General features: G+C 42.9%; 1 protein-coding gene across 2 annotated transcripts in view; it reads right to left on the bottom strand.

The window, feature by feature from the left end:
* The window catches only part of LOC110515300 (endophilin-A3), a 42,801-nt gene extending 19,234 nt beyond the window's left edge, over positions 1-23,567 (bottom strand). For both annotated transcript variants that reach the window (XM_090222834.1, XM_090222835.1), the window contains exon 1: positions 23,313-23,567. In XM_090222834.1, the coding sequence (XP_090078960.1) occupies positions 23,313-23,357 (45 nt within the window). In that variant the 5' untranslated portion in view covers positions 23,358-23,567. The remainder of the gene's footprint in view (positions 1-23,312) is intronic.
* Between the last annotated feature and the right edge of the window lie 500 nt (positions 23,568-24,067).

Genomic DNA, 24,067 nt, shown 5'->3' with positions numbered 1-24,067 from the left:
GAGGGAATAGAAAGAGAGAGAGAGAGAGAGAGAGAGAGAGAGAGAGGATGGAGGTAGGGGTAGGGAGGGGATGGAGGGGTAGGGAGGGGAAGCAAGAGGAAAGACAGAGAGATAGTATTAGTGTCATCACTTTTCTTGTTGTTGATGTGCTCTCACTGACACAGACAGACACATTTATCATGCAGTAACACTCATTAGATTGATTAGTGTGTGAGAAAGAAATCAGATCAGGGATGCTGGGGGAGTAATGGCAGTGTGTGTGTGTGTGTGTGTGTGTGTGTGTGTGTGTGTGTGTGTGTGTGTGTGTGTGTGTGTGTGTGTGTGTGTGTGTGTGTGTGTGTGTGTGTCCCGTCCTCCCAAATTAAGGTGCCACCAACCTCCTGTTATCTACATCTACCTTGTCTGATGGCTCACAAATTGAATCGGGAGATGGTCATTCTTAATGGGCTGTGTTTTACTGAAACCATTTACATAAAACATGCTCAAGTGGTGCCATATATGACTCTATAAACAGTGTTGGTTGGTAGCAGATACATGCTATGGAAGCACAAACAACACAATAATACTGTAATGAGATAGCCGATTACAAACCCCAGAGGAAACTGTTTCACCATTTGGTTTTAGCGTGGTCTCCTACTGTACATAATTTAGCCAACTCTTTAATCATCGTCCAGTCATACAGCACACCTTTGGCATGACAACCTACTAAATAGGTCCCATATTAAACGTCATCAATCAGGGAATGACAACACACTGAGAGGAATAAAGCACAAACAGACAGGGACACTACCAGGCAGGCTCATTTGTTTTCAAAGACTGTCCCAGCTAACACTAAACGTTCCCATAGCATTGCCTAAAGGTTCTCCTTTGGTTATTTGAAAAACAACTTCCCTGTAACGTTGTGGGAATCAAAATGTGTTAGCTTGGGTGTCAATCTAAGGAGTTAAGTTCTGAAGCAGAGAGAGACCATTCTTTTGGCAGTGATAAGAATATTAAAATTTAGTACAGTACAGTAGGCTAATTCCTTAAAAAGTAGGCTAACAGCTGAGCCACGAAGGTCAGAGAGAAGTCCAGAACTTTGAGCTCCTTGAAGACCGGTCAGAGAGAAGTCCAGAACATTGAGCTCCTTGAAGACCAGTCAGAGAGAAGTCCAGAACGTTGAGCTCCTTGAAGACCAGTCAGAGAGAAGTCCAGAACTTTGAGCTCATTGAAGACCAGTCAGAGAGAAGTCCAGAACTTTGAGCTCCTTGAAGACCAGTCAGAGAGAAGTCCAGAACTTTGAGCTCCTTGAAGACCAGTCAGAGAGAAGTCCAGAACTTTGAGCTCCTTGAAGACCAGTCAGAGAGAAGTCCAGAACTTTGAGCTCCTTGAAGACCAGTCAGAGAGAAGTCCAGAACTTTGAGCTCCTTGAAGACCGGTCAAAGAGAAGTCCAGAACTTTGAGCTCCTTGAAGACCAGTCAGAGAGAAGTCCAGAACTTTGAGCTCCTTGAAGACCGGTCAAAGAGAAGTCCAGAACATTGAGCTCCTTGAAGACCAGTCAGAGAGAAGTCCAGAACTTTGAGCTCCTTGAAGACCAGTCAGAGAGCTAAAAACCCAGGCGCTGCTAAAGGACAAGACACACCAGTATGCATCCCTGCAGAAATATCCCCCTGACTCTGTTCTGCTAAGACACTAAGGGGTGAATCCTAACACTTAGGTGTAACTGTAACTTAGCCATGCAGGGAGGGAGGGTTAGTAGGCTGAGGAAAGGACAACGTCTACGTTTGCCACTAACCAATAATTATACTTTTGCCACTAACCAATAATTCTACTTTTATCACTAAACAATAATTCTACGTTTGCCACTAACCAATAATTCTACGTTTGCCACTAACCAATAATTCTACGTTTATCACTGACCAATAATTCTACGTTTGCCACTAACCAATAATTCTACTTTTATCACTAAACAATAATTCTATGTTTGCCACTAACCAATAATTCTACGTTTGCCACTAACCAATAATTCTACGTTTGCCACTAACCAATAATTCTACGTTTGCCACTAACCAATAATTCTACGTTTGCCACTATCCAATAGAGGTGATATGTGTTGGAGCATGTGAATGTACTACCATGCCAAATTATTTTAGGTTGAGAGGCAACAGAGCTGGAAAAACCTTCCCACACTCTCTCTACATCTCTCCTTTTTGGGAAGACCAGACTCTGATATAGATGTGAGGAGGGTAAGTACTGTAGCCTGAGGACAACTTCCACCCAGGACACTATATACCTGACCCCTGACCTCTGGAGGTGGAACACAGCACCTAGAACAGCAGATAATGGAACTTCGATGTAACATGGGTTTTATGGAGAAGAACTGTGTAATGGAGGTTTTATGGAAAAGACACAGACATTTAGGGGAGAGTGGGGTAAGTAAAAAAAAATTACATTCAGCATCACTCCGTCAAGATATATAACTAAGATATAACTAAGATATATACACATACTGTATTTCTGGATATAATCAGAATTCATGTAAACATTAGTTTTGAAAACATAGCTTGTCCAAAAAAACGGGTCACTTCACAAAAATGACCCCGGGTATGGGGTAAGTTAAGCCATGGGACAGGGTAAGTTAAGCCATGGGACAGGGTAAGTTAAGCCACGGGACAGGGTAGGTTAAGCCATGGGACAGGGTAAGTTAAGCCATGGGAAAGGGTAAGTTAAGCCATGGGACAGGGTAAGTTAAGCCACGGGACAGGGTAGGTTAAGCCATGGGACAGGGTAAGTTAAGCCATGGGGCAGGGTAAGTTAAGCCATGGGACAGGGTAAGTTAAGCCATGGGACAGGGTAAGTTAAGCATGGGACAGGGTAAATTAAGCCATGGGACAGAGTAAGTTAAGCAGCCTACAAATTTATGTACTGAAGATAACACCATACACATAAAGCACTCAGTAAAAGTGGAGGTTTCTGAGGGGAGGACGGCTCAAAATAATGGTTGGAATTGAGTTAATGGAATGGTATCAAACACACTTTTTGGATACCATTCCATTCACTCCATCCCAGACATTATTTTGAGCCGTCCTCCACTCAGCAGCCTCCACTGCTCTGTACCTTACACAGTAAAATATAAACAAATACTATGTACGCCACACTGATGGGGGACCCTGTTTCAATTCCAAAACCAGCATGTCATAACATGTGGGGTGATGCTGGGGAACCTAGAAGTGTAGAATGTATTTTGTCTTAAGATTCTAACCCATGCCGACTCTGACATACAGTATGTGTACCGGGATCAGAGGCTCTAGCTGCTGGACGACACAGACCACAAGATGCCTTTCTCTGTACATCTACATGACTGAGGAAATTGTGATAGCCTTTACTCCTCACCACACAATGGGAAGGAAATTACTACATCGTCACACTCTTAGAAAAAAGGGTTCTTCGGCTGTCCCCATAGGAGAACCCCTACTATTCTCTTTATGTCTTTCTCCCTTTTTGGTTCCCTCTGTAGAATGGGTTCTACATGGAACCCAAAAGGGTTCTACCTGGAACAAAAAGGGTTCTTCAATGGGTTCTCCTATAGAACAGCCGAAGAACCCTATAATATTCTAGATAGAAAAAAAGGTGCTAAGAGGTACTGTCTGGCGTGTAGCCTTGCTTCTCAGACATCCTATTTATGGAAGGAGTAGTCTACTGCAGACCTGGGTTCAAATGCTATTTGAAATAGTAAAACTTTTAGTGAAGCCAGGTGGGAGAGGTTTGCACTTTTGGGACTTTTCAATTGGTTCCATCGCACCAGGCAAGCTCAATAAAGAACAGCTAAAGTATTTGGAATGATTTCAAATATTATTTGAACCCAGGTCTCACTATAACAAGTGCTACAGAATAACCTCCACTAGCTAACTGCTACAGTGTAGGACTGTACGCTAGCTAAAAGTGTGAACATCAACCAGCAGTGAAATGCTCTTTTACCAGAGAAGTGCACTCTCCTCATCCTCACATACCATTTTTTGAGTTTCACTTCAGAGCACTAACATTATCTGAAACAAATACAGGGAAATAAACCTTGAACTTGGTGTTTCTTTTTCCTAAAAGTAGACTGGTTTCACACTAACACTGCGAATGACGAGTGATGTCACACAAATTAGCGAGGACAAAAAGCAGCATGCCACTCTGTTATCAGGTGGCTAAATATAATGGTGCTAATGTGTCCTACAAGGCACAGGCACGACGCCACAGCACTGGCTAATAACAGATAAGACAGATGGACAGACAGACAGACAGGCTCCTCCTGATTCAGTGATTTGACACTAAACAGAGACATATGGCAGAACTGGCCTCCAAATCAATGTCTTGATTTGTTGAATCAGGTGTGTTAATGCATGGCTGGAACAAAAGCCAGCACAATCGTAGCTCTTCATGGCCAGAGTTACTGAACTGATCCTCAGAGTTCACAAAACTATCTGCCATCGATAACACCTGACAATATCCCAGTTGAATTTGTCAGGCTCTGGACATCAGAGACTGTGTGTATCCCGAATGGCAACCTATTCCCTATATAGGACGCACTGCTTTTAACCAGACCCTATTGGGCCCTGGTCAAATGTAGAGCACTAAATAGGGAATAGGGTGACATTTGGAAGGTAACCACTGATTCACACCAGCTTGTGTCCTTTTCTTGGGTGCAGAAGTTGGTGGCTGTGAGTCAGTATTCAGTGCTGAACTGTGACACTGTGGCTGTAGTATTTATACAGTACAGGGCTGAACTGTGACACTGTGGCTGTAGTATTTATGCAGTACAGGGCTGAACTGTGACACTGTGGCTGTAGTATTTATGCAGTACAGGGCTGAACTGTGATACTGGCTGTAGTATTTATGCAGTACAGGGCTGGACTGTGATACTGGCTGTAGTATTTATGCAGTACAGGGCTGACCTGTGACACTGTGGCTGTAGTATTTATGCAGTACAGGGCTGACCTGTGACACTGTGGCTGTAGTATTTATGCAGTACAGGGCTAAACTGTGACACTGTGGCTGTAGTATTTATGCAGTACAGGGCTGAACTGTGACACTGTGGCTGTAGTATTTATGCAGTACAGGGCTGAACTGTGACACTGTGGCTGTAGTATTTATGCAGTACAGGGCTGAACTGTGACACTGTGGCTGTAGTATTTATGCAGTACAGGGCTGAACTGTGACACTGTGGCTGTAGTATTTATGCAGTACAGGGCTGAACTGTGACACTGTGGCTGTAGTATTTATGCAGTACAGGGCTGACCTGTGACACTGTGGCTGTAGTATTTATGCAGTACAGGGCTGAACTGTGACACTGTGGCTGTAGTATTTATGCAGTACATGGCTAAACTGTGACACTGTGGCTGTAGTATTTATGCAGTACAGGGCTGAACTGTGACACTGTGGCTGTAGTATTTATGCAGTACAGGGCTGAACTGTGACACTGTGGCTGTAGTATTTATGCAGTACAGGGCTGGACTGTGATACTGGCTGTAGTATTTATGCAGTACAGGGCTGAACTGTGATACTGTGGCTGTAGTATTTATGCAGTACAGGGCTGGACTGTGACACTGTGGCTGTAGTATTTATACAGTACAGGGCTAAACTGTGACACTGTGGCTGTAGTATTTATGCAGTACAGGGCTGAACTGTGACACTGTGGCTGTAGTATTTATGCAGTACAGGGCTGAACTGTGATTTTACCAGGTTTCCACTCAGGAAACACTCTGTGTTCTACAAGCCTGGGGGTTGTCAGCTGAAATGACTACGGCCATTCATTACAGGAACAATAACAACCACTGACTGGTTCAGTTCTTGAAAGCGAATGTGTGTGTATATGTGTTTGTGTGTACAAGTGTGTACAAGTGTTCGTGTGTGTACAAGTGTTTGTTTGCATGCAAGCCTTGACCGAGTCATCTGAATGAGTTTATCTACCACACTGCAGAAGAAATCTGTGGGAGAAAGGCTTTTCTTTCAAGAACAGCTCACAAGCTAAGTCAAAGTTGTCAAAGTGGAGTCTTGGCCTAAAGGTCAACAGACAGCTGTGTGTTTATCATTCAGTTGACAGTTTCCTGAAAGCCTTGTAGCTAATATGGTTCTCAATTTACTTTGACGAGCCAGACTACCCACATCTTCTGTAGAACAACAAAGTGCTTCATTTCACACATTTTGTTCGTTCACACATATACATTGCCCACCAAACAAGGTTTTCAGGAAACTCACCCAGATTGGTTGATGATGAAACACCGTACGCCTATCATGGCTGTAGTGCAAACTTAGTCACAGTTTCCTTGTTAAGTGAAACCAACCGAAACATTGTGCAATCAGCCCACTCAGCAATCAACTGCAAAAAATCTATTTGTCTCACAGTTCACGCTCAGGCTTGGGTAGTGTGTTATCCCCTAGGCAAAATGAATACTGTGTCATAGCTGTGTCAGCTGGGGGTCGATGGGTGTAGGGAGAAGTTACCCCTAGACGCTGAGCTTGGGTCAGTTTTGCATTTCCCCCACTAATGGTTAATGTGAGGATTGGGGGAGGGGAAGCTGATCCTAGATCAGTAGCTAGGGGAAACTTCACCCTCGAGCACTGGGGGTTGATGACAGCGTAACATCAGCGGAGACGGAGACAGAGGAAGCATGGCCATAGACACACCAGCTGCTGCTAAGCTCCCAGAATAGCAGAAGCTACTGTACAGTAGGGCCAACCACAGCAGCAGCATAGAACAGGGTGAATAGGCCCCCAAAGCAACATCCAAGCCCTTTGGCACAAAAACTATCCACTGAAACTGATAGAAGCCAAACTCTTTTAGGCATCGGTCAACAGAGCTCCTCACCTATACAATGTTAGAAATCTGAGATAGGCTTCTTCTTTAGGAATCTGGAGATTCAGTTCTAGACTCCTTTCAGACAGAGAATCCCTCCACAATTAGTCTGTAACACCAAGAAACTTTCATTATATCACCACCATGTTAGGTTATCATGCTGACCCAAGTTGTGTGTGCCTTTGTTGGTTTGTTAGTTCCAGTCATCCTGGATCAGGTCTCTGTGGAAGCAGGTTATACAGAGGTCAATCATCACTGATATCATTCCTCTTAAATCTCACTGAACACATCTAGTGATGTAGTGCAGAACAATCGCATTTACTAGCTGGCTATTAAAGTTAGTTCTCTACTGATGATTCAATTTGAGGAGGAAGATTCCCGTCATCAAACGAATGGACTTCACATCAACCCTGACATTTTGAGGAGGAAGATTCCCGTCATCAAACGAATGGACTTCACATCAACCCTGACATTTTGAGGAGGAAGATTCCCGTCATCAAACGAATGGACTTCACATCAACCCTGACATTTTGAGGAGGAAGATTCCCGTCATCAAACGAATGGACTTCACATCAACCCTGACATTTTGAGGAGGAAGATTCCCGTCATCAAACGAATGGACTTCACATCAACCCTGACATTTTGAGGAGGAAGATTCCCGTCATCAAACGAATGGACTTCACATCAACCCTGACATTTTGAGGAGGAAGATTCCCGTCATCAAACGAATGGACTTCACATCAACCCTGACATTTTGAGGAGGAAGATTCCCGTCATCAAACGAATGGACTTCACATCAACCCTGACATTTTGAGGAGGAAGATTCCCGTCATCAAACGAATGGACTTCACATCAACCCTGACATTTTGAATACTGTTCCAATTTCCACACATATTAGTCACAATACACTGGCAGTGTGTATTTGTCATCACTAACCATTATGACAACACCGTCAATGACAGTGCCGTAGTCTGTATTCACACAGTACCACCCACTAACCTTATGCAACCAATGGGCCAGTATTCACACAGTACCACCCACTAACCTTATGAAACCAATGGGCCAGCAAATCAACACAACAATGTACAGTAGCAGGGGGGTAGACAGGAAACAGAAGTGACTCTGTGTGCTTAGTGGAGACACCATAGTTCGAACCAAATGGCACCCTATTCCCTATATAGTGCACTGTGTAGATATTTGGGACACAAAACACACAGCGCTGCAGTCAGCAAAACTGCTAGATCAACAGTGCTGTCGAAGTAGGGTTAGCTAGCCTACTTTTCAAACATGCTTTCAGTTAGGCCCGCTACAGTATTGGTGGTGGACAGGGTACAGAATGTTACCTTGCCATAGAGTATCTCACATCCTTTGACATATAGTACAATGTGTAAATAAAAGCTCTATGACTGTGATCCATTATTAGTTTAGAAGCTCGTTCCCGCACTACAAAGTTTCTCCCTGCAGTCGGTCGCTGAGTCTGAGGTGCTAAAGGAGCTCCTTAAACTTGACCCCAAAAAAACATCTGGGTCAGATGGTTTAGATCCTTTCTTCTTTAAGGTTGCAGCCCCTATCTTCGCCAAGCCTATCTCTGACCTTTTAACCTGTCTCTCCTCTCGGGGGAGGTTCCCATTGCTTGGAGGGCAGCCACGGTGCGTCCTTTATTTAAAGGGGGAGATCAAGCTGATCCTAACTGTTATAGGCCAATTTCTATTTTATCCTGTTTATAAAAAGTGTTGGAAAAACGTGTCAATAATCAACTGACTGGCTTTCTTGATGTCTATAGTATTCTCTCTGGTATGCAATCTGGTTTCTGCTCAGATTATGGATGTGTCACTGCAACCTTAAAGGTGTTAAATTATTCTAAGTGTCACGCCCTGACCTGACTATTCTTTGTTTTCTTTATATATTTTGGTTAGGTCAGGGTGTGACGAGGGTGGTATGTGTGTTTTTGTCTCATCTAGGTTTTTTTTGTACTGTCTAGGGGTTTTGTAGATTTATGGGGTTGTTTACCATCTAGGTGTTTATGTAGGTCTATGGTTGCCTAGATTGGTTCTCAATTAGAGGCAGGTGTTTATCGTTGTCTCTGATTGGGAACCATATTTAGGCAGCCATCTTCTTTGGGTATTTCATGGGTTATTGTCTATGTTATGTTGCACGTTAGCAGTCACGTTCGTCTTATCGTTTTGTTTAAGTGTTCTTCCTGCAATAAAGAAGAATGTATTCTAACCACGCTGCGCTTTGGTCTACTCCATACGACGATCGTGACACTAAGTAATGTTGTGCTGCTATTTTTATTGACTTGTCCAAAGCTTTGATACGGTAGATCATTCCATTCTTGTGGACCAGCTAAGGGGTATTGGTGTCTCTGAGGGGTCTTTGGCCTGGTTTACTAACTACCTCTCTCAAAGAGCGCAGTGTATAAAGTCAGAACATCTGCTGTCTCAGCCACTGCCTGTCACCAAGGGAGTACACCAAGGCTCGATCCTAGGTCCCACAGTCTTCTCAGTTTACATCAACAATATAGCTCAGGTAGTAGGAAGCTCTCATCCATTTATATGTAGATTATACAGTCTTTTACTCAGCTGGCCCCTCCCTGGATTTTGTGTTAAACGCTCTACAACAAAGCTTTCTTAGTATCCAACAAGCTTTCTCTGCCCTTAACCTTGTTCTGAACACCTCCAAAACAAAGGTCATGTGATTTGTTAAGAAGAATGCCCCTCTCCCCACAGGTGTGATTACTACCTCTGAGGGTTTAGAGCTTGAGGTAGTCACCTCATACAAGTACTTGGGAGTATGGCTAGACGGCACATTGTCTTTCTGTCAGCACATTTCAAAGCTGCAGGCTAAAGTTAAATCTAGACTTGGTTTCCTCTATCGTAATCACTCCTCTTTCTCCCCAGATGCCAAACTAACCCTGATTCAGATGACCATCCTACCCATGCTAGACTACGGAGATCGGCAGGTAAGGGTGCTCTCGAGCGGCTAGATGTTCTTTACCATTCGGCAATCAGATTTGACATCAATGCTCCTTATAGGACACATCACTGCACTCTATACTCCTCTGTAAACTGGTCATCTCTATGTACCCGTTGCAAGACCCACTGGTTGATGCTTATTTATAAAAAAAACCTTACGCCTGACTCCCCCTTATCTGAGATAACTACTGCAGCCCTCATCCTCCACATACAACACCTATTCTCCCCCGTCACATTCTGTTCAAGGTCCCCAAAGCACACACATCCCTTTGTCGCTCCTCTTTTCAGTTCGCTGCAGCCAGTGACTGGAACGATCTGCAAAAAACACTCAAACCGGACAGTTATCTCCATCTCTTCATTCAAAGACTCCATCATGGACACTTACCGACAGTTGTGGCTGCTTCGTGTGATGTATTATTGTCTCTACCTTCTTGCCTTTGTGCTGTTGTCTGTGCCCAATGTCTGTACCATGTTTTGTGCTGCTACCATGCTGTGCTGCTGCCTGTTGTGCTGCTACTATGTTGTTGTCATGTGGTGTTGCTGCCATGCTGTGTTGTCAGGTGTTACTGCCATGCTATGTTGTTGTCTTAGGTCTCTTTATGAGTGTTGTGGTGTTTCTCTTGTCGTGATGTGTGTTTTGTTCTATATTTATATTTTTATTCCCAGCCCCTGTCCCCGCAGGAGGCCTTTTGCCTTTTGGTAGGCCGTCATTGTAAATAAGAATTTGTTCTTAACTGACTTGCCTAGTTAAATAAAGGTTAAATAAAAAATAAATACAAATAAATAAATAGTGATAGTCAAATGAGAGTAGGACAGCCATCGACACACCTGACAAAGCATCACAGGTGCAGAGGAATGAAACACTCCACAAAATTGGACATTCGGTCCAACGCAAATCTACAGGTCTCAGACAAGGATACATATCATGCAAGCATGGTTCCAAACCATTTCCATTACACCAGCACACCACCTACCCACCTACTTACCTAATACCAGCCAGTCATATCACTCCAGGGGGGAGCCCACATGGCTTTCCCCCATTAGTTGGTCTGTCCCCTGGGCTGGCTGTCTCAAATCTGTCCCTTTTCTTTCCCTTCAACACTGTGCCTCTACTACAACCAGTCTGCCACTGAACGCTCAACACCCCATCTAGGCCACCGGGTAAAATTAGCCATCTCTGACGGAGGATATTAGCCCAATACGGTTGCCAAACATTTCTAGGACAACGGAGGAGGTGAATCACAGAGAGATGTGAATGAAATGTACTGTGGAGAAATGTAACACAGCTAGGCCACAGAGCAATGTGTCAAATAGGAAATTGCAACCACTTCAATGACTAGAGTTTCACCTGCATGAATATTGATATCCCACTGGGCACACACTGGTTGATTCAACATTGTTCCCACGTCATTTCAACAAAATTACTTTAAACCAACATGGAATAGATGTTGAATTGATGTCCATTCCCAATTGGATGGACCTTTTGAAACAACATAGAATCAAACTAAATTAAGATATCTTAGCATAGCCAATGTGCAGTGTTGGGGGCCATTGGCCTGCTGCTATAAGAGGGAAAGAGAAAAAAAATGCTGAGATAAAGAGATTAGCTTTGTGTGTGTGTGGGGGGGGGGGAGACAGAGAGAGAGAGAGCGAGACAGAGAGAGAGAGAGAGAGAGAGAGAACCCACAAAATGAGGTGGAAACTGAGCTGCACTTCCTAACCTCCTGCCCAATGTATGACCATATTAGAGAGACATATTTCCCTCAGATTACACAGACCCACAAAGAATTCGAAAACAAATCCAATTTTGATAAACTCCCATATCTACTGGGTGAAATTCCACAGTGTGCCATCACAGCAGCAAGATTTGTGACCTGTTGCCACGAGAAAAGGGCAACCAGTGAAGAACACACACCATTGTAAATACAACCCATATTTATGCTTATTTATTTTATCTTGTGTCCTTTACCATTTGTACATTGTTAAAACACTGTATATATATAATATGACATTTGTAATGTCTTTATTGTTTTGAAACTTCTGTATGTGTAATGTTTACTGTTAATTTTTATTGTTTATTTCACTTTATATATTCACTTTATATATTATCTACCTCACTTGCTTTGGCAATGTTAACACGTTTCCCATGCCAATAAAGCCCTTGAATTGAATTGAATTGAGAGAGAGACAGAGAGAGAAAGAGAGAGAGAGAGAAAGAGAGAGAGAGACAGAGAGAGAGAGAAAAATGTTGAGATAAAGAGCAGCTGTGGCGTGACAATGATTGTCTCCAGCTGGCCACAGCTGCTCCTAATTCACCATTGAGTGACCGCACCAGATTACAGGTCAAAACCATGGCAGCTCTTAATCCAGATTGACGTAACCTGATGTACATTGGAGGTGTAATTATCCCCCAGCAATTAGCTAAAATTACCACTGGGGGCCAGAGCCTTGGACTTCCAAATCTAATCAAGGAAGAGTGACTTCGGAGACTTCGGGAGTGAAGTTAGTTAGTTGCTGTTGGGCTCTACGTTGAACATTTGGGAACATTCTGAACTGCGTGAAGTGAAACTGATGACAAAGTTCTTCAAAGGTTTTGGACGGTGCAACCACTTCTATTTTGTTCTATTCCATTCTACTCAAAAGTGAATTCAGTTAGACACAGTTGGCTCTTCTTTGAGCATTTGGGAAAGTTCTGGGCACGTATTAATGCAGCTTCTCAAGAAAGAGTGCTGGTCTAGGAACTGATGTGCCTTTTAAATCATAATGAATAAGATGTATATGGACAGGGGGGACCTGATCCTAGATCAGCACTCTTACTCTGAGAAGAATCATGAATATGGACCCAATATTGCTCGTGAAGGGAAACAGAGGAAAAACGTTTGTCAAATGTTTTAGAAGGTACGGCCAATAACGTCTTTTTTCCTATTGTGCTTTTCTTTAATATCTTGACAATAGGAGACCGAGTGTTACTCTGCGAGTGTTACTCTGCAGTTTCCTGTTCTTTGAAAAGAATGCTGTGGCAACAATATCCCTTCCACAGGGATATAACAGGACAATTCCCTGGGCTGTGATAACACACAGCCAACACACCTTTACATTGATTTGTGTAAACAAACAACTAACCGACAATGAATCAACAACAGTTAAACAAGTGTGCAGGAAACCATACTGAAACTGCTCCCTGCTATCATGACAACAGTTGAGAAACTAAAGAGAGATATTTAGGTCGGGATTCAAACAATCACACATTAACAACCTGTGCTATGCTGTTCCCTTTATAAAGGCCATTTCTCCCTGAGTCAGCAATCGTGGCCTTTACAGCGAATGTGATCTCCTCAGACGTCAGGGAAAGGCCCTTTGCGTATCGTTGTGCGCAGGCCTTTAATCTGTGTTGGATCGAATTCCGTCCGTAGCTTATTGTAGGTAACAATCTTCAATAGCATGAGGAATACAGGCCGAAATAAGCCTTGCTAAAGTTTCTAACATGTTGTTATTGGATTAGTTAGTGTGGAAGGACCACCAGAGGGCAGGCTGGGCTCACGGATAGTAGCCCAACAAGGCATGGGAGACAAGGTAACCAGAGGCATTTAAGCACAGCTGACGGTACTAATGACATACTCTCCTTCCCCTATAAGAGAGAGAATGGAACCAGCAGAGGGGGAAGGGGAAACCTATCTCTGGAAGATGGCCACCGAGAGAGAGGAGCTATCCAGGAAGAACCACTAAGACGGTGACAATCCCGTGACTTTTGTTATAGTTTAAAGATAATCCTATTGTGTTCCTGTTTCATCTGGAGAAGATGTATGTTTTTCCTTGGAAGATGTTCATTGATTATGTTGGAGTGTTTGTGTTGACCCAATGCCCTCAATAGAGAACTGTGTTCAATCAAGAAAACCTACTCCTGACTCATTTATTCCACCTTCCCGCTTTAGAGTGACGCCCAATTACTTGGTCCGCTCACATTAGATACAGTAGGGCATCTAGTACTAAGTCTACATCGATACCAATGTAAGAATTGATACCCAACAGTACAGTGCAGTAACAGTATAGGCCTACAGCACTGTTTTCAAAACAATCACACTCATCAGTTCCGAGAGTTCACCCTGTCATTTCCCATTGATACTGCTACTGATACTTACTGAGACAACTGAACACTGATAAGCTACTACATTTCCTTTGAAAAAAACAGCTGCTTTCAGTATTTCCCCTGTTTCCTGAATCTCCCCCAGGAGAGATTATAGTGGGAATTCAGCAGGACTTTGGAAGGGGAGAGATGGAACAGCAACAACTGGCCAGAACACTATGATATACGGCTGCTATTGAAAGTTTACACACCCCTTGCACAGTCTTCACATTTTGCTGCCTTAAAATGAGAAGGGAATACATTTCAGGGATTTTTTTCCCCTACCTATCTACACATCCTCCTCCACATTGTCATAGTGAAAGACAAATTATGGAAAATGTTCCAAATGAATAAAATAAACTAAGATGTCTTCACACCCCAGAGTTAATACTTGATGGAAGCAACTTTGGCAGCCATTACAGCCTTTGATCATTTTAAATAAGATTCTATCAACTTTGGCAGCTATTACAGCCTGTCATCATTTTAAATAAGATTCTATCAACTTTGCACAACTCTTAGGGCAACAGTTATCCATTGTTTTTGTCAAAATTACACAAGCTCAGTACATTTTTGGGGAAACCATCGCTGGACTGCAATATTCAAGCCTTATCTCTGAATATGTGGAGTAAGTTGTGTACATCTGTAGGAAATAAATCAAATGTAATACATGTTTTATTTCATTTTAAGGCAGGAAAATGTGAAGATTGTGTAAGGAGTGTATAGACTTTCATTTGCCACTGTATCACTAAGGCCAGGACATGGTGAACATCATAGATCACCATAGACACACTCCACACCAGCGAAAGGTCAGAACCCATTATAAACAAAACATCTCAGGCATGAATATTTTAAGGGCCTGTCAAGAGGAATGATGGTGCTTATTTAACAGAGAGAATTATTTTGCAGAGAGAGAATGTTCTTTTGAGAGAAATAGCTAATATTATTGTTGGAGGGAGAGAGAGAGAGCTACCGTTCTAGAGAGAGAGAGAGAGAGAGAGCTACCGTTCTGTAGAGAGAGAGAGAGAGAGAGAGAATGTTATTTTGACAGAAATAGCTAATATTATTGTTGGAGGGAGAGAGAGCTACCGTTCTAGAGAGAGAGAGAGAGAGAGAGAGAGAGAGAGAGAGCGCTACCGTTCTGTAGAGAGAGAGAGAGAGAGAGAGAGAGAATGTTATTTTGACAGAAATAGCTAATATTATTGTTGGAGGGAGAGAGAGAGAGCTACCGTTCTGTAGGGGGAGAGAGAGAGAGAGAGCTACCGTTCTGTAGAGAGAGAGAGAGAGAGCTACCGTTCTGTAGGGGGAGAGAGAGAGAAATAAGGTATGAATACGAACATTGAAAAATGAATACTACAGCAGCTGGCTGTAACCAACTTGTTAGTGCTTTGAAAGTGAGTTGACTAGGACCAGGGTGAAGTGTGATGGGTTTAAACTACGAGTGAATCAGATTCAGGGTTACAAAATCAGGAAGGAAAACGCAGCATATATGGAAAAATCTTACAATTCTATCTTAAAAAATAGAATTGGTGTCGTGCCACAAGGTCCTGAAAAGGTCAACCACTGCCCTGGGAACACACACGCACGCACGCACGCACACACACACACACGCACACGCACACGCACACACACACACACACACACACACACACACACACACACACACACACACACACACACCCTTACTGATGACCTGGTTGAAAATCTAAAGCCCCTCTTGACCGATGATAAGCACCAACACCAAGCTTATCAATAATCATGAATTACATTGCAGACCCAGTAGGTCTGAGTACATTATGTAGCTGACACACTGACACACATTCATCAGATCAGATGTTTATCTAGTCACATGCACAGGGTCTCAGATGTAGTTACTGTAAAACACTTCAGTTCTGAGCTCCAACAGTGCAGGTGTGAATTAAAAATAGAATTAGAATCATAATATATATTATATACAGTGCCTTCAGAAAGTATTCAGACCCCTTGACGTTTTCCACATTTTGTTACGTTACAGCCTTATTCTGAAATTGATTACACACAATACCCCATAACGACAGAGCAAAAACAAGTTTAGATATGTTTGCTAATTTATAAAAACTAATTCAAAACTGAAATATCACATTTACATAAGTATTCAGACCCTTCACTCAGTACTTTGTTGAAGCACCTTAGGCAGCGATTACATCAGAGACTTCTTGGTTACGAAGCTACAAGCTTTGCACAACTGAATTTTCTCCCGTTCTCCTCAGCAGATCCTCTCAAGCTCTGTCATGTTGGAGGGGGTGCGTAGCTGCACAGCTATTTTCAGGTCTCTCCAAAGATGTTCGATCAAGTTCATGTCCGGGCTCTTGCTGAGCCACTCAAGGACATTCAGAGACTTGTCAGAATGTGCTTAGGGTCATTGCCCTGTTGGAAGGTGAACCTTCGTCCCAGTTTGAGGTCCTGAGCGCTCTGGAGCAGATTTTCATCAAGGATCTCTCTGCACTTTGCTCCATTAATCTTTCCCTCGATCCTGACTAGTCTCCCAGTCCCTGCCGCTGAAAAACATCCCCACAGCATGATGATGCCACCACCATGATTCACCTTAGGGATGGTGCCAGGTTTCCTCCAGACGTGACACTTGGCATTCAGACCAAAGTGTTCAATCTTGGTTTCATCAGGCCAGAGAATCTTGTTTCTCATGGTCTGAGAGTCCTTTAGGTGCCTTTTGGCAAACTTCAAGCGGGCTGTCATGTGCCTTTGTTACGCCCTGACCTTAGAGATCCTTTTTAGGTCTCTATTATGGTTTGGTCAGGGAGTGAGTTGGGGTGGGCATTCTATGTTTTGTGTTCTATGTTTTCTATTTCTGTGTGTTTGGCCGGGTGTGGTTCTCAATCAGAGGCAGCTGTCTATTGTTGTCTCTGATTGAGAACCATACTTAGGTAGCCTTTTCCTACCTGTGTTTTGTGGGTAGTTGTTTTCTGTTTTGTGTCTTTCTGCACCAGACAGAACTGTTTCGGTTTCGTTCGTTCTCTTCGTTGTTTTTTTTGTTAATCAGTGTTCAGTTCCAATAATAAAGATGAACACGTACCACGCTGCACCTTGATCCTCCACTCCTTCCAACAGCCGTTACAGCCTTCTGTCTTGCCACTCTACCATAAATGCCTGATTGGTGGAGTGCTGCAGAGATGCAAACATTTCTAAAAACGTGTTTTTGTTTTGTCATTTTGGGATATTGTGTGAAGATTGCTGAGGACATTTGTTTTATTTAATCTATTTCAGAATAAGGCTGTAACGTAACAAAATGAGGAAAACGTCAAGGGGTCTGAATATTTTCCTAAGGCACTGTATATAGTGCATTCGGAAAGTATTCAGACCCCTTCCCTTTTTCCCAGTTCTTCCATGGCCTGCATACACACCAGACATGTCACCCACTGAGCAGGTTTGTGATGCTCTGGATCGACGTGTTTAGTTTACTCAAATAAAATGGATTCTGCAGGTTGAAAATCCAGGAACAAGGTGTGGAGACCAAACATTATTACTTGTATTATTATTATTTTATTAAGCTACAGCTGATTAGCAAATGTTCTTAGGCAGATATTTAATCAATTCCTAAATCCAATCCACTGGTTTGCAGGAAGTGTGTGTGTGCTGTGCACTTTGCTGGCTCCTCTGTACAAGGCCTCACAACACAACAAGATAAAGTGACGGAACATCTGGTCAGGGTCCACTGGAGATGGCTGGTCAAAGCTCAATGGACATCCTGCTTCTGCCTGTCTGTCTGTCTCTCTTTCAATCTGTCCTGCTTCTGCCTGTCTGTCTGTCTCTCAATCTGTCCTGCCTGCCTGTCTATCTGTCTCTCTTTCAATATGTCCTGCCTGTCTGTCTGTCTCTCTTTCAATCTGTCCTGCCTGCCTGTCTGTCTGTCTCTCTTTCAATCTGTCCTGCCTGCCTGTCTGTCTCTGACGATGACCGTGAAGAGGGAGCGCAGCATAATAAGTGATAGTGGAGACTGGAGAGAGAGAGTGGTAGGAGCTTCGTTAGGACATTCAGAGACATCTCCTGGGACAGCTAGATTACACAAGCACTCCTACATGTCAGTGGGGAAATGAATTCCATTCCTTAGGCCTTAATGAGATTTCTGACAGAAGACAGGACAGCCCTGTCACTGTGCTGGGCTTGGCATTGAACAGAAGCTTTTACGGCCTGTGTGTCGGAACTCAGAATACAGAATACAACAACAAAAATGATTTTTTTTTGTGTGTTCATATTTCTTCAGTCAATCTTTATTGTCCCATAAGGGAATTTGGTGTACAGGCAGGATGACACACAATGACACTATTGTGTGTAGAATGTTGGGCTAGATAATGTTGTCAAAAACAGTGGAAATGGAACATTGTTTGATAGAGACACTCAATGGAAGAAGGAAGCAGTCTGGTTTCCAAAAGACCCTTACACACACACACACACACACACACACACGCACACACACACACAAGCCAATTTCAGCTACACAACACAGGATATGAAACATTGTGACCTTAGACTTTAGAATGTCACCTGTCACACCACAGTGGATTACATGACTTGCTAAATTCAGCTCATGGCTCCTTATAACAGTTATAACAGCCACACGTAGTGACGATCGTGGGTCAGTTTATCATTTTCCCCACTAATGGTTAAGGTTAGGATTGGGGAGGGTAAACTGATCCTAGATCTGTACCTAGAGGAAACTTAACCCCAGAGCCCTATTTACACAAAAATAATGGCTGCTGGATTTCCCAATGGAACTCACAATAGACAGCTGATAAACTGCCAACATGTTAATGAGCTGAAAACCTGCCACACAGTTTGGCTGAGTCCTTTTTAACATGAATGATTCATATGTTTTTTACGGGGGTGTTAGCCGAATCCAATACCGTCATTACACAATAGCTTCCTTTAGCTACTGTAATGGATTTCATGTTCACCAGCTAACGTGCTGAAACACACCATTAAAAAAACACATTTAAACCCAGTGATAACATCGCACTCACACACACACACACCTTGTATACACCACACACAACTGCACTCACACACACACCAAGATGAAGCAGCATGCACCTTGACCTCCATTGATAAACACACACGCAGACAGGCTAAACACGGTCCCCTGATAACACACAGTATTTCTGACTGACAGGGACTACTGTATGTACAGAGTGGAACAGGTATTGTCTTTCACCTTGAAAGAGAACCGTCTGGCGTTGATGGTTTAATACTGCATATGTACTTTGAACTTCTACCCATGCAGACCATTGTGTCTAACTAGAGGAGGAAGGCCTTCTACTTATGACTCTGGTTCCTCTCAAGGTTTCTTCCTACCTAGGTAAACTGACCTGGCCAAGAGGCCTTGGCATCCACCATTGGAGGGGACACGCTACTGTGTTACATACTATATATAATGGTTGGTGTGTGATGTTGGGTGGAAGGTAGCCTAGCGGTTAAGAGGGTTGGCCCAGTAACTGAAAGGTTGCTGGTTCAAATCCTGAGCTTTGCCCTTGAGCAATGTACTTAACTCTAATTGTTTGGGATAAGAATAAATGTATTGATTTTTAAATGACGTGTCCCTAAGTATTGACTACCTTATTTTACAGCCTGTTAGAGCCTGACTCAGGTCAGTGAGTTTACTCCACCCAGATACATAAAAAATGTACAAGATAAAGAACGGGGCGACAGATACCCATAAACCTTCTCTCAGACAATGGCTTCATCTTTCACTCTGAAGGAGTGTAACCAGGGTAATGAGAGGACTTCACACCGTAAACAGAGTAGTGGAAGGTTAAGTGACCACGACCGCACATAACAGATCCAATTATCACTGGGGAGATATAGGGAGGGAAGGGGAGAGAAAGCTACAGTATTGTGTTTGCTGTCAGTCACAGGTTGCATCCCAAAAGGCACCCTACTCCCTATATAGTATACTGATATTGACCCCTATGGGCCCTTGTCAAAAGTATTGCACTATATAGGGAATATGGTGCCACTTGGGACACAGCCACACTGTTGTCACAGTGTCAGAATGGATCACACTTTGATGTGATCAAGTAGAGGTAGCTTCATAAACACTACTGGGTGTGACTGTGAACACACACACACACACACACACGCCTGTTTGTTCATCTAAGGCCAATATTCCATTCCGCTTCCCTTTAGGTGAATAACAGTGGAAAATCACGCCGATTGAACCGAATAACAGGAATTAGTTTAATATCTTTGGTGGTACATTACCAGACAGGAACCAGATAAGAACATGATCTGCTGAGGCAGTAAAACCAGACAACCAGACAGACGGACGGACAGACAGACAGAAAATACAGTTACAATGTTCAGATTATTGGAAATATGTTGACATTTACCACTGAATGAATCATTATTAATAACTTTTACCCAGCTGCATAATCAGATAATAATGCATATATTCAACTTCATGGTCCCAAGCAACAACTGAATGACAATGTTCTTCCGTGATGAACACGATCCATTCTCAGAGCATGGTAATGTGAATCCACACACACGTACACACACACACGGTCTATTCATGAGCCATTGTTCTGATATGTCACATTCCAGCGTCATGCTGTCTTTTCGTGCTGAGTAATTGTGGTGGAAGACGGGCAACAATGTACGTATTAGAAAAGGTAATTGAATTCTTAATGAGAATGTTAATAGACTGATTATACAACCAGTGTGACATGTTTGTACTTGCTTGGACCAAAACTACACTAGTTGGTCTACTATATGGGAATAAATAGGTTGTGTGCCTAGAGACTGACCCATTTTCTTTGCGATGTGTGCTGTCTATTCAGTGTGCACGTTATCTAGGTTGTCTGGTAACAAGTTAACTATCTCCACATGTGAAAATATATATTTTAGCCTACACAGCATGGCATCAGAATGTGACTTCGAACACAACAAGGGGTTTCCTGAAAACAAGTGGGAAAAGATTCTGACAGACAGACAGGCAGACATACAGTTGAAGCCGGAAGTTTACATAGGCCTTAGCCAAATACATTTAAACTCAGTTTTTCACAATTCCTGACATTTAATCAGAGTAAAAATGCCCTGTTTTAGGTCAGTTAGGATCACCACTTTATTTTAAGAATGTGAAATGTCAGAATAATAGTAGAGAATTATTTATTTCAGCTTTTATTTCTTTCATCACATTTCCAGTGGGTCAGAAGTTTACATACACTCAATTAGTATTTGGTAGCATTGCCTTTAAATAGTTAAAACGTTTCGGGTAACCTTCCACAAGCTTCCCACAATAAGTTGGGTGAATTTTAGCTCATTCCTCCTGACAGAGCTGGTGTAACTGAGTCAGGTTTGTAGGCCTCCTTGCTCACACACACTTTTTCAGTTCTGCTCACAAATGTTCTATAGGATTGAGGTCAGGGCTTTGTGATGGCCAATACCTTGTTGTCCTTAAGCCATTTTGCCACAACTTTGAAAGTATGCTTGGGGTCATTGTCCAGTTGGATGACCCAAGCTTTAACTTCCTGACTGATATCTTGAGATGTTGCTTCAATATATCCACATAACTTTCCTTCCTCAAGATGCCATCTAGTTTGTGAAGTGCACCAGTCCCTCCTGCAGCAAAGCACCCCAACAACATGATGCTGCCACCCCCGTGCTTTACGGTTGGGATGATGTTCTTCGGCTTGCAAGCGTCCCCCTTTTTCCACCAAACATAACAATGGTCATCATGGCCAAACAGTTCTATTTTTGTTTCATCAGACCAGAGGACATTTCTCCAAAAAGTACGATCTTCGTCCCCATGTGCAGTTGCAAACCATAGTCTGGATTTCTTATTGCGGTTTTGGAGCAGTGGCTCCTTCCTTCCTGAGCGGCCTTTCAGGTTATGTCGATATAGGACTCATTTTGCTGTGGATATAGATACTTTTGTACCTGTTCCCTCCAGCATCTTCACAAGGTCCTTTGCTGTTGTTCTGGGATTGAGTTGCACTTCTCGCAACAAAGTACGTTCATCTCTAGGAGACAGAACGCGTCTCCTTCCTGAGCGGTATGGCGGCTGCCTGGTCCCATGGTGTTTATACTTGCGTGCTATTGTTTGTACAGATGAACGTGGTACCTTCAGGCATTTGGAAATTGCTCCCAAGGATGAACCAGACTTGTGAAGGTCTACAATGTTTTTTCTGAGGTCTTGGCTGATTTCTTTTGATTTTCCGAAGATGTCAAGCAAAGATGCACTGAGTTTGAAGGTAGGCCTTGAAATACATCCACAGGTACACCTCCAATTGACTCAAATTATGTCAGTTAGCCTATCAGAAGCTTCTAAAGCCATGACATAATTTTGTGGTATTTTCCAAGCTGTTTAAAGGCACAGTCAACTTAGTGTATGTAAATTTCTGACCCACTGGAATTGTGATACAGTGAATTGTAAGTGAAATAATCTGTCTGTAAACAATTGTTGTAAAAATTACTTGTGTCATGCACAAAGTAGATGTCCTAAACGACTTGCTAAAACTATAGTTTGTTAACAAGAAATTTATGGAGTGGTTGAAAAACGAGATTTAATGACTCCAACCTAAGTGTATGTAAACTTCTGACTTCAACTGTACTTTACAGGCAGGCAGACACACTTTACAGGCAGGCAGACAGACTTTACAGGCGGACAGACCAATGGACAGACCAATTGTATAATATAAATAGGGAAGGGAGCAACACTTCTGAAACAAGATAGCAAGATATCTTCATCAACTCACAACTGAGGCTACATGCACATTGGGTGCTACCATGAAAGATCATTGCCTGAAACTAGGCTAAAGGACAGCAAAGCAGGTGGCTGACAAGCTAGCTGGGAGACCGTTGAGAACTTGACCAAAAGCAGGTGGACAGCTTGTGGTACTGCTATGTTCTCCATTGTATGTTGGAGTCTTTGTTAAGCCTGCGAGCAAATGCATATCAGTCAGGAACCCTATTCAGAGAAAAGCACCATCTGGCAAATGAATGATAAAATCGCGCTGGCAAGCAAAACAATCCCAAATTTGGAAAAAGGACCTGCTGCACTTGCTACTAGTTGCAGGTCGCCTACATGTTTTTCTCTCTCTAGGCTCAAGTAGATCGCTCGCTCCCGACCATACGTGCACATTCCTGACAACACTGGAGGCACGGGGCCAGAAAATACACAACACAACAATGATGTCGACTCGCTACTTGTAAGCTTGATTATGAAAGCGAGAGTGGATTGGAACTAATAGACCATGACGTCAAGCCAGAAATATTGCTTTATTATATTGTCGTTGTTTGTATAACAGATAGATCAATGTAATGTTTAGATAGGTTAATTAAAATCATAACGTTATGATGAAACATTACCACTTATTGTGATATAACGGGGCGTCTCCTGCTCACCTGACTGGCTTTGTGAAATTGCTTCTTCAGCCCTGCCACCGACATCCTCAATGGTGTACCGATTCACTTTTCAGAGAGATCTGACAGAATACGATCTAGATGGGGCAATCACAACAATGTAACGGGGTCTATTCCGTGGCGCTCCCTTCGTTGCTTCCCGTCCGCTGGCGTTTCTCCGCTACAATGTTGCCGCTGCTTGCGTTGGAGGAGCGGGTTTCTGTATCGCAGACATGTCGTGCGTTCTCAATCCTGATTGGTGGAAAGCGCTAAGTTTATGTAAATTTGATCGAGCGGTGGAAGCCCACGCTTAAAAACAACATACGACGGAAAGAGAAAGCGAGAGTACCCTATTTGTGAGTCGTGATGTCGTTGATTTTCATAAGTATTGATTGACAAATCATTTATCTGGTATTGTATAGTTTCATGATTTATTACATACTTTCTGCCAAGGAATTCCATGCTATTGGTAGGGCTACAGAAGGGAAAGGCCTATATCACCAACTCAAACTGCAGGTGCAACAAAAACATTGTATTTTGGCCATACTTATGTTTGTTATTTATGTTGTTTTATTCGGGCCCCATTACAATGTCTAGGCCTAATTATGAAATATGTTCTGAAAGACTTTGCTGCCCCCTGCTGTAATGGAACAGAATGTGCAGCAAGTTACGGTCACTGGTCAGCTGGTTTGTTGTGTCCATTCTATAGCTACATCAGGCCAGAGCCGTGAATTTAGATAAATACATGGTTCTGCTTC

This window comes from Oncorhynchus mykiss, chromosome 26 (genome assembly GCF_057628025.1).
Source record: "Oncorhynchus mykiss isolate SJ-2025 chromosome 26, ASM5762802v1, whole genome shotgun sequence".
Classification (NCBI taxonomy): Eukaryota; Metazoa; Chordata; class Actinopteri; order Salmoniformes; family Salmonidae; genus Oncorhynchus; species Oncorhynchus mykiss.
Note: the sequence above shows the minus strand (reverse complement) of the source record. Positions and strands in the feature narration are given on the sequence as shown.